The 13048-nt window shown below is 44.8% G+C and overlaps 1 protein-coding gene across 4 annotated transcripts in view; it reads left to right on the top strand.

The window, feature by feature from the left end:
* Positions 1 to 2048: 2048 nt before the first annotated feature.
* NARS2 (asparaginyl-tRNA synthetase 2, mitochondrial) overlaps positions 2049 to 13048 on the top strand; it is a 51322-nt gene continuing 40322 nt past the window's right edge. Inside the window, exons 1-5 of one of the 4 annotated variants that reach the window (XM_085216472.1) lie at positions 2049 to 2254; positions 5648 to 5757; positions 6700 to 6820; positions 7527 to 7667; positions 10691 to 10771. In XM_085216472.1, the coding sequence (XP_085072598.1) occupies positions 2114 to 2254; positions 5648 to 5757; positions 6700 to 6820; positions 7527 to 7667; positions 10691 to 10771 (594 nt within the window). In that variant the 5' untranslated portion in view covers positions 2049 to 2113. The remainder of the gene's footprint in view (positions 2255 to 5647; positions 5758 to 6699; positions 6821 to 7526; positions 7668 to 10690; positions 10772 to 13048) is intronic. The other 3 variants (XM_085216474.1, XM_085216473.1, XM_010706167.3) reach the window with 3 other exon arrangements.

Raw genomic sequence — 13048 nt, forward strand, 5'->3', positions numbered from 1 at the left:
CTCAGCCAGCCCCATCCCCAGCTTCTCTCATGCAGCAGAGAAAGTGGGAACCTTCCTGGGGCTCCTGGGACAGTGGAGATGGTACTCGAGATGGGGCTTCACCAGTGCCGAGTATAGGGGCAGGATGGTGTCCCTAGTCCTGCTCACCACAGCATTTCTCATACAAACTAGGATGCCATTGGCCTTCTTGGCACCTGGGCACACTGCTGGCTCATATTCACCCAACCGTCCATCAGTGCACCAGTGTCCCTTTCTATCAGGCAGCTTTCCAGCCACTCCTCCCCAAGCCTGTAGGGTTGCCTGGGGTTGTTGTGACCAAAATGCAGGGCCTGACACTTGGTCCTATTGAAACTCAAACTGTAGTGCCTTTCTCCCCTCTGGCAGATCAACACTCTCTCCCAGCTTGGTATCTTCTGCAAACTTACTGAGGGTACACTGAGTAAGTGTCGAGCAGCACACAGTTCCCTGCAGCCTGGAAGATGCCCATGGTAGAGCAGGCTGTCCCCCTGCAGCCCATAGGCACCACACAGAGCAGACATCCACATACAGCCGAGGAGGAGCCGATGTTGCAGCAGTAGATGTGGCCTGGAGGAATCCGCAGACCATGGAGAACACCAGCAAAAGTTGACTGCGGGCCGGAGCTGCAGCCCAAGGAAAGGAGTAGGGTGGAACCAGGGTGGAGCTGAGGCACTGAGGCACAGAGTGACCACAGAGGAGCAGCACAGATGAAATGTTATGGATTGATCACAGCTCCCATTCTCCATTCCCCTGTGCTGCTTGGAGGGGAGAAGGCAGAAGGAGCTAGGAAGGAGGTGTTTGTAATTTGCTTTTAGTTCTTGCTGCTCCAGTTTGTTAGCAGTAGGCAATAAATCACATTAATTTCCCTATGCTCAAGTCTGTTCTGCCTGCTGTGGTCATTGGTGAGTTATCTCCCTGTCCTCATCTCAGCCCTTGAGCCCACAGCAGAAGGGTGGAATTCAGAGAGATCTGGACAGGCTGGATAGCTGGGCTGAAGCCAGTGGGATGAGTTTCAACAAGGCCAAATGCCAGGTCCTGCACTTTGGCCACAACAACCCCAGGCAACGCTACAGGCTTGGGGTGGAGTGGCTGGAAGACTGTGTAGAGGAAATGGACCTTGGGGTATTGATTGATGCTCGGCTGAACACGAGCCAGCAGTGTGCCCAGGTGGCCAAGAAGGCCAATGGCATCCTGGCTTGCATCAGGAACGGTGTTGCCAGCAGGAACATGGCAGTGATTGTCCCCCTGTACTCGGCTCTGGAGAGGCAGTACCTTGAGTACTGCGTCCAGTTTTGGGCCCCTCACTGCAAGAAAGACATTGAGGCCCTGGAGCAGATTCAAAGAAGGGCAACAAAGCTGGTGAGGGGTCTGGAGCACAGGCCTTATGAGGAGCAGCTGAAGGAGCTGGGAATGTTCAGTCTGGAGGAGAGAAGGTTCAGAGGGGAGACCTCATTGCTCTGTATAACTACCTGAAGGGAGGTTGTAGTAAGCTGGGGGTTGGCCAATTCTCTCGTGTAACTGGTGATAGGACTAGAGGGAATGGCTTCAAGCTGCACCAGGGGAGATTCAGGCTGGACGTTAGGAAATACTACTTCTCTGAAAGAGTGGTCAGGCACTGGAATGGGCTGCCCAGGGAGGTCCTGGAGTCACCAACCCTGGAGGTAATCAGGGAACGTCTGGATTTTGTGTTGAGGGACATGGTTTAGTGAGTACTATTGGGGAGAGGTGGATGGTTGGACTGGATGATCTTGTAGGTCTTTTCCAGAATCCTTGGTGATTCTGTGATTCTGTGAAAGATCTTTAAAGTCCCTTCCAATCCCAGCTGTTCTATGAGCCTACAATATTTACTCCCTCTCTTCCTTAAACAGTGGAAGTGAGAGAGCCGCCCACGAGTGCGAAATTGCCACGACCCCACTGTCTGCGAACTACATTTCCCAGAAGCCCTTGCGCCCGCTCGGCGGAAAAGGCAGTCCTTGCAAGATGGCGCTCTCCCCTCCGATTGGTGCGCTGGGGCGGTCCGCCGAGCGGCCATTGGCTGAGGAGGTCACGTGAGGCGGGGACGCTCGGAGGGCAGCAGGCGTGCCCGGCTGCTGCCATGCTGGGGACCCGGGGCTGGTGGAGAGCCCTCCGCTACTGCTCCTCCTCACTGCCGCGGGAGCAGCGGGTTCCGGCGGCTCGGCTGCGGGTCCGGGAGGCGTTGAGGTCCCGGGAAGCGGCGGGCAAAGTGAAGGTGCAGGTGTGTGGAGGCGGCGGAGCGACTCCCAGGCGGTAACGCGACCTGCGGCCGGAGAGAAAGGGAGAGGAGCCACCAGGTCCTCAGCTTCGGAGTTGAGGGCTTTAGTTTTAGCGTTTTGTAAAACTGTCTGGTCCCCTTTACTGTCTCTGTCCGGCTCTGCCCGTCCCTGATCGCTTGGTGGTCGTTAGATCGGATGCAAAGCTTTGCGATTATCCCGGAGGGGTGCAGGGGAAGCCGTTCCTATAGCAGGTGACGCTGACGAACAGCAGCACGTCTACATTTCCTTACAGGCCTGGATGCTAGGAAGACATTCATTGCTGTGAGGGTGGTGAGACACTGGCACGGGTTGCCCAGAGATGTGGATGCCCCATCATAGAGGCATTCAAGGCCAGGCTGGATGTGGCTGCGAGCAGCCTGGTCTACAGAGAGGTGCCATGTCTATAGTAGGGGAGTTGGAACTCGATGATCTTCAAGGTCCCTTACAATCCAAACCACTTCTGTGGTTATGTACAGCCTAATAGAGAAGGTAGGAGCTTAATACAGGTGCTTCTCATCTGTAGTTTTATGAATGATGCGTTCTAGAATAAGGTTCTAATATTGGCAGTACTCCCTTTTTGTTTCCTTGGTTCTTTGTTGCCTTTTCCTTGTGTTGACACGCATGCTTTTGCATTATGCTGGGCTGGAGAACTGATATGGCTCAAAATGATCCTTACTGTGAGTGGTTTTTAGTTACATTGGTTAGATTGGAAGTTGCAATCTGATTTGAATTGAGACTGGCACTTAGCAGTGCTTCTGATAGGGTGTGAAGTGGTCCAAACACTTCTCCTACAGCCTGTGCTGCTCTGTTAGAAGCCTGAGGGCACACTCATATTTTCCTGTGGGTGGCTGGAAGACTCATCTTGTTTAACAAATCCTGGTGCTGCTTGATGAGGTAGAAAAAAGCCATGAAGAACATTTCTTTGCTTGGGGGTTTTTTTGTTTCCTTGCAAGGAAGGAAACTAAGAAAAAAAATCTACCATTATGCATCATGTACCTGTTCTGTGGCTTTTACTGGAATACAGGAGACAGGCACAACAGCTTAAGGAATGTTATTCTGCAAAACACCTTTTAAACACCTGTTGCTTTAGCTATAAGAATATGAGGATGTCATGCCAGATAATCAAACTTTTGTTTTGGACTTAGTTTCCTTTTTTTTTTTTTTTGCATTAACACTGCTTCAAGTGGAACCACCTGCAGAGGATGCTCAGGTAAACATGTGTCTGAATTTGTGAGGCTGAAAGAAAGGCTGAAGTTTTGGTAATCCTTAGTTTTATGGCATAAACATCTTCCACATCTCTTGTATGCACCTGCCCTCCATATTAGGTGTTTCCTATGCAGGAGATCTAAGGGTTCTGCAGAATTATCATAATGTGAGCTGGAAACTTCCCAGTGGACAGGTTTTGTTATAAGAGCAGCTTTGTCTTAGCTCTAGGTGAGGTGAGGAGCTGTTAAGGGAGTTGCATTTTGGATGCCTTGCCTATCATAGAATCACAGAATGGTCTGGGTCAGAAGGAACCTCAAGGATCATGAAGTTCCAACCCCCCTGCCACATGCAGGGCCACCAACCTACACGTTTAATCCTAGGCCAGGCTGCCCAGGGCCCCATCCAATCTGGCCTTGAACACCTCCAGGAATGTGGCATCCACAACCTCTCTGGGCAGCTGTTCCAGCACCTCACCACTCTCTCTCTAAAGAATTTCCCCCTGACATTCAACCTAAACCTTCTTTCCTTCAACTTCAAACCATTTCCCCTTGTCCTGCTGTTATAAACCCTTTCTAAGTGCTGATTCCCCTCCTGTTTGTAGGCTCCCTTTAGGTTCTGAAAGGCTGCAATGAGGTCACCCTTCAGCCTTCTTCAAGCCCAGGTCCCTCAGCCTGTCTTCATATGAGAGGTGTTCCTGCCTTCTGATCGTCTTCATGGCTCTCCTCTGGACCCTCTCCAACAGCTCCCCGTCTTTCTTGTACTGGGGGCCCTAAACCTGGACACACTACTCTAGATGGGCAGAGTAGTGAGGGACAATCACCTCCCTATCCCTGCTGGCCACCCCTCTTCTGATGGAGCCCAGGATACCATTTGCCTTCTGAGCTGTAAGAGTACACTGCTGGCTCATGTTAAGTTTTTCATCCACCAGGACCCCCAGGTCCTTCTCTGCAAGGCTACTCTCAAGGATTGCTCCTTCCAGTCTGTATAGATGCCTGGGATTTCTCCAGCCCAAGTGCAGAACCTTGCATTTAGCTATGTTTTGTTTGGTGTCTTGGTACTGACTGTACATTTTAGATTCTTTTATTTCATATTTCATTTCCTAAAATGCATCATAGAATTGCAGACTGATTTCTTGGCCTCTGCTATAGACAGGATTCCTTCCACCAGATCAGGCTGGGCACTCCCAGGGATGGGGCAGCCAGAATTTCTTCCTTATACCCAATCTAAATCTATCTTCTTTCAGTCTACATCTGGTTGCCCCTTGTCCTGCCTGTCACTCTGTATTTCTTATGAGCCCCTTTTATATATTGGAAGGCCACAGAAAGATCCCCCTGGAATCTTCTCCAGGTAGAACAATCCTCATTCTCACAACCTCTATTCATCTCCCACTGAACCACTGACTTAATTCTTTGGTTCAAAATGGGTAAGAATGTTTTTTGTTGGTTTTTTTTTTTTTTTTTTCAATGGGGACAGCATGGCAATATTGATTTTTAAGGCATAAAGAGAAACATGAAGAAGTGTCAGAGTTTTAATTTTCATTTTTACGTTGCATGAATTGGCTATAGTGTCATTGTTTCAACAGTCCAATGGCTTTGAGCATATAATCAAAAACAACTAGTGAACCATTTCCATTTGGAACCTAAATACAGGCACTGCTGCAACAAAGATTGGTACTAACTTTGTCAAAATAGCCTGGAGTATTTTCACTTAAAGCAATGTGCATTCCTGCAGAGCTGCAATAAAAGTGCTCTGGAGGGAAATAACTAATAGAAATGTGTACGTTGCTAAAATGCTTTTCATCTTCAAAGCACTCTGCCAGTTTCGTTCTTCTAAGCTGCACAGAGATGCAGGTAGATCTTAGTTATGCTTGTTTTACTCCTGGGGAGAGCTCATGTCTCTGCCTAAGGTTTTGTTCCTATTTGCTTTGAAGTGAATAGAAAAAAATGACATTGTTGGGATTTTTTGTTGTTGTTGTTGTTTTTTCAACTTCCTCATAGAGAAATATTTCCTTTGATTTCATTGAAAAGCTGAAATAGGCCTGCTGTGGTGTGTCCAGCTCTTCGGGGGAGGGGAAGAAAACAACAAAAAGAAACGTGATTATATGCAACTGATGACAAGAAATAACAAATTTCTTTTTCTTTTACCTTTAGGGCTGGGTCCGCTCCGTCCGATCCCAGAAGGAGGTTTTGTTCCTGCATATAAATGATGGGAGCTCTCTGGAAAGCCTCCAGGTGGTTGCTGATCCCAGTCTGGAGTGTAGGTGGGTCAGTTTGCGATACCTGGAGAAATATGTGTGTTGATCAGTGCTCAGCTGGGTTTCCTGAGACCTCCTTTCTTGTGCCTCAGTGCTGGAGGAGCCTCCAGCAGCTGGCACCTGATCATAGGAAAGAAACAGCTGCAGTTTGAGTCTCTGTCTGTGTTTTTTCAGATAGAGCTGTGGCTTTGTGGTTCAGCTGCTTGTCCTGTCAGATTAATTTGGATCGCACTTTCTCGGTAGCAGTAGTAGTGTGGGTGTTCTGGACTACTGTTGGACCTTGGAAATCACACTCTGTTTTTGGGGATGACTGTTCTCCAGGTTTTTGATGACCACTCTTGTTCTTACTGTGCTGATTTGAGAGATGGCTGTGTAGGTATACTTTCTAGATAGGCATGCCTGTTCTGTTGTCAGACAATAATAGAATAATGCACTTGATTTTCAGCTTAATTTTATTACTGTCAGTTGTACTTTGGGGGTTTCATGATGGTCCAGGAACCTTCTGTGCATTACTTGGTATGTTTTCTTTTTGTTACAAGCTTCATTTGTCCACATCAGTGTGTTCTTATAAAAGCCCATGTTCCTCTCTCTTGTCCCAACACTCCAATGTCCTAAATTCTTCTAGTGTGAATTTATTCTCATTTCATAGAATCGTAGAATAGCCTGGGTTGAAAAGGACCTCAAATATCATCAAGTTTCAACCCCCCTGCTATGTGCAGGGTCACCAACCAGCAGACCAGGCTGCCCAGAGCCACATCCAGCCTGGCCTTGAATGCCTCCAGCGATGAGGCATCCACAGCCTCCTTGGGCGACCTGTTCCAGTGTGTCACCACCCTCTGTTAAAAACTTCCTCCTAATATCTAACCTAAACAAAATCTGACTTGCTGTTAAATTGTAGTTGCCTTTGTATTAACAGCTAGTTAATCGTTGTTGCTTTTGGTTTCATAGAGACCTGACTTTTGGAAGTGCAGTGGAAGTGCAAGGAAAACTGGTCAAAAGCCCTCACAAGATGCAAGATGTGGAGCTGCAAGCTGAAGCCATTCATGTGGTGGGACCTTGTGACACTTTGGTATGTCACTGCAGCAGGGAGTCCAACTGATAGGAGCACTTTGGGAATGAAGGCCAAAATGCCTGACTGTCCAGCAGAGTGTGCTACAAACTGTGCTGTTTGTTTGTCTTCCAACTCAGTATGCCTGCAAACTTTGATTTGGCTGCAATGTATGTAGGGTACATCATATGAGGAAAAGAAATTGATAGGAATGCCTTGAACGTTCTCATCTGGGGCAGTGCTGTTCCTGTGTGGAAACAGGTGCAAATGTTGGCAGCTGAATGAGTGCATTTGTCCCACCATGAAGCAGTTTTCTGGGCTACGTGGTTTACCTGGTAACTTTAGCCAGGAATCAGGGAAGCAATGAATCTGGCTAACTGCTCCAGACTGTGAAGGCAGAAGAATCTGCTGCAAGCATCTTTGGGAACAGCTCGCTATTGCAGCAGTGAGTTGAACAGTTGGCTTTCGAGGGACTCAACTTCCAAAAGATAAAGCATTTCAGAGTGCTGCTACTTTTCTTCTGTTCATGGTTTAGAAAAATTTAAAAAATAAAATATACATCCACAAAGTAGTAGAGAAGATGAGGGAAAAAATGCTTTTCTCCCCTCTTTGCTCTGTAATGATGATTGAGTTTTAGAATGCGGAGATTGCTATTCGATACATGGCAATAGAGATGTACTGACTCCATATTCTCATCCTCTTGTATTTCTTGGCTTGTTGCTTTTAGTCATTCCCCTTCAAAATAAAGGAGAGGCACCCACTGGAGTACGTCCGACAGTTCCCACACTTGCGATGCAGAAGCAATGCACTTGGAGCCCTCCTGAGAATCCGCAGTGAAGCCACGGCAGCAATCCACTCATTCTTTCAGGTAGTCCTCACTGTCCTGAGCTTTACATGTAGACCACTGCCTGGGCTAGGCCTCACAGGAACATGTTAAGAGGAAAGGGCCATCATGTGTTCACTGCATGGAGGTGTTTTTTCAGGTCCAGGCCAGACTGAGACCTTGACCAGGGTCTTGCTGATGGTGAGATTTGCACGCTCGTGGTCTTTCTAGTGTCTTTCCACCTGTTTTCCTGTTATTTTTATTTCACTTAGTTGCAGTATGATTGCCTCCAACTGTGTGTGGTCTGTAGAACACAGCATAATAAGGAATTATTTAATTCACTCTCAGCGGTGACCTTGGACAGTAGCCTCCTCCTAGGTGGAAATATCTGTGATACTGGAAAGCAACGGACAAACAGACTCAAATCTTCATGTCATTGCTGTCAATTCTTTTTATCTCTCTTGCAAGTCTGTGTGGATACTGTTAGCTGAGATTAAGAAGCTTCTGTTTTAATGCATTTCAAACTGATGGATTGGAAACATCTGTATTTCATGAATGTGTCCCCTCCCTCAAGCTGTGGGCAGGGTGTAGATAGTGAATTAACTCTAATTCCAGATGCTGTACAGAGACCATGTGAGTACATAAAGTAAGAAAGCAAGTCCTCTAACATACTGCAGCTCTTTCTTTTACAGCTATTCTTTATGTTTCAGTTGAAATAAACTGACTTTAGCTGGTGTAGAATCACATGCACAGCATTCCTATTATTATAGGAAGTCTCAAAGAACAGATTGGAATTGTTGAGGTTGAATTTCTGGTCCAGAGTGTGCTCTTACATTCTGCTTGTAGTGATGAAGAAAGCATGCTTGCTCACTCAGAGACTTGTCTGTATGAAACTGTGTGGTATTTTAAAGATTGTGTTTTAAGAGCTTAATAGTAATAGCGTGTCAGTTAAAGCTGCTGTTAGTTCCAGCATTGTATCTACTCATAACACAGAACATGACTTTACTGGGAATTGGTCTCTGCTGATATTGAGCCACTAGGTGGCAATGCCTACAAAACTTTGTCATTTAAAACCTGTCAAGGAAGCCAGCTGATACCAAAAAAGCATCATATTCTGATAAAGGCTTTACTTCTTCAAGTTAATTCCAGCTCAGGCTGACGTATTCCTGTTTAAACTGCTCAGAATTATTGCAAAATGTGAAGTATTTGATCATCAGCAGCTACAGTAAAGTTAAGAGATGAGGAAGACCTGCTATTTGCAAATGCTTATGTCACGACTCTTCTAGAACCAAGGATGGCTGTAGCTTTTTTCAATTCTGATGGAAGGAAAGCATTCTCTTTAAATTGCCACCTACGTCGTCCCAAAAATGCTGCAGTTTCAAACTTGATGTTGTCAGGTTGTGTGATTGCTGGGAAGTATAGCCACAGCCTTTTTCCTCTGCAGAGCTGTGGAGAGGTTTTCTGACCTTTGCAGGTCACGCAGAAGTTCCCTTATGTGCTTTAGAAAGGAGTTTGAAACATGTATCATCTCTCATGTGGTATTAATACTTGCTGTAAAAAAGAAAAAGAAGAAAAAAAAAAAAAGGGGGGTAGTATTCTGAAGTCTTATGGGGCAGTGAGAGGACCCATGACCAGCAGGTCTCTGGAATGTGCGTGGAAATACAGGAGAGAGCTGCACTTTGTATTGACAGGCTAAAAGTGTCCTTCCCAGGCAAAGCAAATAGTTCTGCACAGAAAGATGTTTGAGAACCAGTAAGTGGATCTCTGTGAGGAGCACCTGGTGAGCCAAGGTCTTTGCACCTGTAACCAAGGTAGCTTGGAGCTGACTATGGGGACTTTGCTCTCTATTGCTTGTTTTAGATTACTTCTACAAAATGCACTGCATGTCCATATGAGTTCTTCAGTCCTAATTCACTTTAGTTTGATTCTCAGTTTGAACATTAAGTCCTATTCCTGTTTTCTTAGTTGTTTAAGTAGTTGATGATAAGCATCAGAACTTGTGATGTGAATTGAATTTGTATTACCCTGGCAAAATCTGTGATACTTCAGCTTTTATGAGCACTCCTTATTTGTTTGGTGGTTTTTAGTATTTTGTGTAAGATAATGGGTTATGCTACATCATAGCCTGTATCGTGGTAATGCTGGCACACCCTCATTTTTAGAAGGGTTCCCTTTTACTGGGCATTACAATGATGCCAGAGGAAACAAGTCCTTCTTGTATTGGAGGCCCTAGAGCTGGATGCAGTACTGCAGGTGTGGCCTCACAGGAGTAAGGTAGAGGGGGACAGTCACCTCCTTTGACTTGCTGCCACCATGTTCTTGATGCAGACAAGGACACGGTTGGCTTTCTGAGCCATGATCACACTTTGATGGCTCATTTTGAATTTCTCATCAGCCAGCAGGCTAAGTCCTTCACAGGATTGCTCTCAATACATTCTCTGCCCAGGTTGTATTTGTGCTTGGACTTGCCTCAACCAAAGTGCAGGACCTTGCATTTGGCCTTTTTTAATTTCAGGGTTCACACAGGCCCACCTTCCAAGCATGTCCAGGTCTCTTTGGATAGCATCTCTTCCTCCAACGTGTTGACTGCAACACTCAGCTTGGTGTCACTGGCAAACTTTCTGAGGGTGCAGTCAATCCCACTGACAAAGATGTTAAACAGCTCCAGGTCCCAGTAATGACCTCTGGTAATGCCACTTGTCACTGATCTCCACCTGGGAATCGAGCCATTGACCACAGCTCTTTGTGACCATCCAACCCTTTCCTTATCCAGTAATTGATCCATGTCTTTCCAATTTAGAGGGAGTGTTGTGGAGATAAGCAGTTGCAAAAACACGTAGTAGTTGCATAAATCTTCAGGAAATGTGGATGTAAAGCACAAGTAGTATGCTTGGATTTGTAGTCCTCTTGTTTTTGTCCATGAGAGGCAGAAGTTGCCTAAAAGGCTGCACATACTGTCCTGGTTGGGGTCTGATAGCTGAGCCATGATTTGTTCTGGTGGAGATCATCTTTGAAGTTGATACTTGATGTCTTCAGCTAGTTAATTTTGACTGTTCTCTCTGTTCCAGGATAATGGCTATGTGCATATTCATACTCCCATAATTACATCAAATGACTGTGAAGGTGCTGGGGAACTCTTTCAAGTTGGGGTAAGTTGGAGTAGATAGAGTTTCTTGATCTATTTATTTATTTCACTTGCACATCAATTTTGGAATCATTGAAATTCAGGTGAAGTGTTTGCATAACACCTTTACTTTATATTCTGCTGTGATTTATTTTTTTAATATAGCAATCCTTTCCTTCAACGAATAACTGAGACAGAATTAAACAGTTGGATTACTTTTTAAGTCCTGTTTAATACGTTAATCAGTACCTTTTGTACTGATGAGTTACTTTATCCTTGGTGCCCTGAGATAGATTAGTGAGCAGGAAGACGTGATAGAGATGTAATGGGATGTTGAGGACAGCCCAATACACAAAAATATTTGTTAGCTCTGAAATTAAGGATGTAATTCACTGTGGTTCTTCTTTGCAACCATGAGATTACTCCTTAAAAGAATTGTCAGCAATATCCCAAACTGCTTTTCACACATATATTCCTCCCTACAAATCACTCTTATTGCATATTGGAATTCTTCCTACTGAAATTGCCTTATCTCCTGGTATTGCTAAGTCTCTCTGATTACTGCCACAATTTGTCATTTTCTTAAGTACTTGACATCTTGGATCAAAAATGCCTGCAAAACTTGTACACAGCTATAAACACTACAGATTCCTCATGATTCCTAACCCCCCACGTTCATGAATCATAGGATATTCCATCTGCTTTTTATACTTCTGTATGTGAAATGTACTTTTCTATCTCAAACAATTACATCCATTGCCACTTATGCTCATTGACTACAGCCTTGCTGGTGAATCATCTGTAAGCAAAAGTAAAACTGTCGACATAGCAGTTGCTTGCTACAGGATCACATCTTCCACTCTCTGCACAGCCTCATGGCAAACAGCCTCCATCTACTCATTCTTCAGGATGTCACTGTCTAACCTGTGCTACTAGTGATTCCCTTCCAGTATGTGTGGCTCAGCTTTTTGTTTGCCGTGACAATAGAGTTGATTAGCTAAACTAAGTTGTTATTGTTTAATTGAGATCCCTTAACCGCTACCAGAGGTTCCCTCCAGGCTGTTGCATGCAAATTAAGATGTGAAAACAAGTGACACTTAATGATGAGAACATTATACAGTTTGCAGCTGTACAGTATATTACGTCTTTGGTACAAATTGTATCCACTTGAAAGCAGGACTGGAGCGTAGGTGGCTGGTAGTAGCAGAAGCACTGATGCAAATGTAAGTTGAGGTGGTGAAATATGAATCTGAAACTTGTATCAACTGGATCTTAACAAGCAGTTCAAGGTAAAAACTGCTCATCTCTCTCTAGCATGATTGCTTAGGAGTAAAATAGTACCAGTCCTGGGGAAAGTGGGCTTGAAAGGTATGGAGTAAGTACTGAGTAATATACAATTGAATGGTCTGCCCCACAAAAAAGAGCCTTCAGAGAAGTTTTCCCTGATTTATTTCTTCTTTGAGCACTGTTTTATCATCTGGCCTAATTTAATTAGGGCTTAGTTTCCTTTCTGCAGAGCTCTGCTAGCAGAAATCCAAGACAACTGGCTGTACTGTTGTGACTGCTGCACTCTGCAGGAACAGCAAGACTGTTCCTTGGCAGTGGAAATCTTGGGGGACATGAATCCTTCCTTGGGAGCATGTAAATCATGGACATAAGATTATAAGACCAGTCCTCCAGTTGTGAACAGAACATAAATTGATGTCTTATTGCTCCTGAATTAGCAGTAGTAAAATGTACCTGCTGCTGACAGTCTGCAAGCAGACAAGGCTGGCTTTTTTGCACTTCTTTTTAATTAATTCCATTGAGCAGATGGGTAGTATCACCAGTTTAGTTATGCTGCTGTGGGTGAAATAAGATGAAAGCTTTGAGTAGCCTTTAAGACCACAGTAGTTTTAATCCTCTAACTAATGTCTGACCACTGTTCAGATTGCTGTATTCTTTAGAGATGGTGGACAGTGAAGAAGAGTCTATTTTCACATGAGACTTGAAGAGATGGGAAAGCATTATCCTGAGTTAGAAGGGAAAAACTTTTTGAAGGCATATGATCTTTGATTCCTAGACCTCTTAATCCTGCAAGATTCATGTTTGTTTATATATTTGGCTTCCTCATCATCTTTGTTTGGTTTTGAGTGAACTGATTAGTCTGTACATAGTTTTGGTTGTGATGTTCTCATAGTAGGTTTAAAGTGAGGGGGAATCCCTTTCACCTCTGCTGGGCAAATCAATTTAAGAAAATACTTTTAAAATGAAGTACTGTAAAATTGAAAAGAGAGTGGTAAACAGAGGAAATCTTAAAAAA

Source organism: Meleagris gallopavo, chromosome 1, assembly GCF_905368555.1.
Source record: "Meleagris gallopavo chromosome 1, MGAL_WU_HG_1.1, whole genome shotgun sequence".
NCBI lineage: Eukaryota > Metazoa > Chordata > Aves > Galliformes > Phasianidae > Meleagris > Meleagris gallopavo.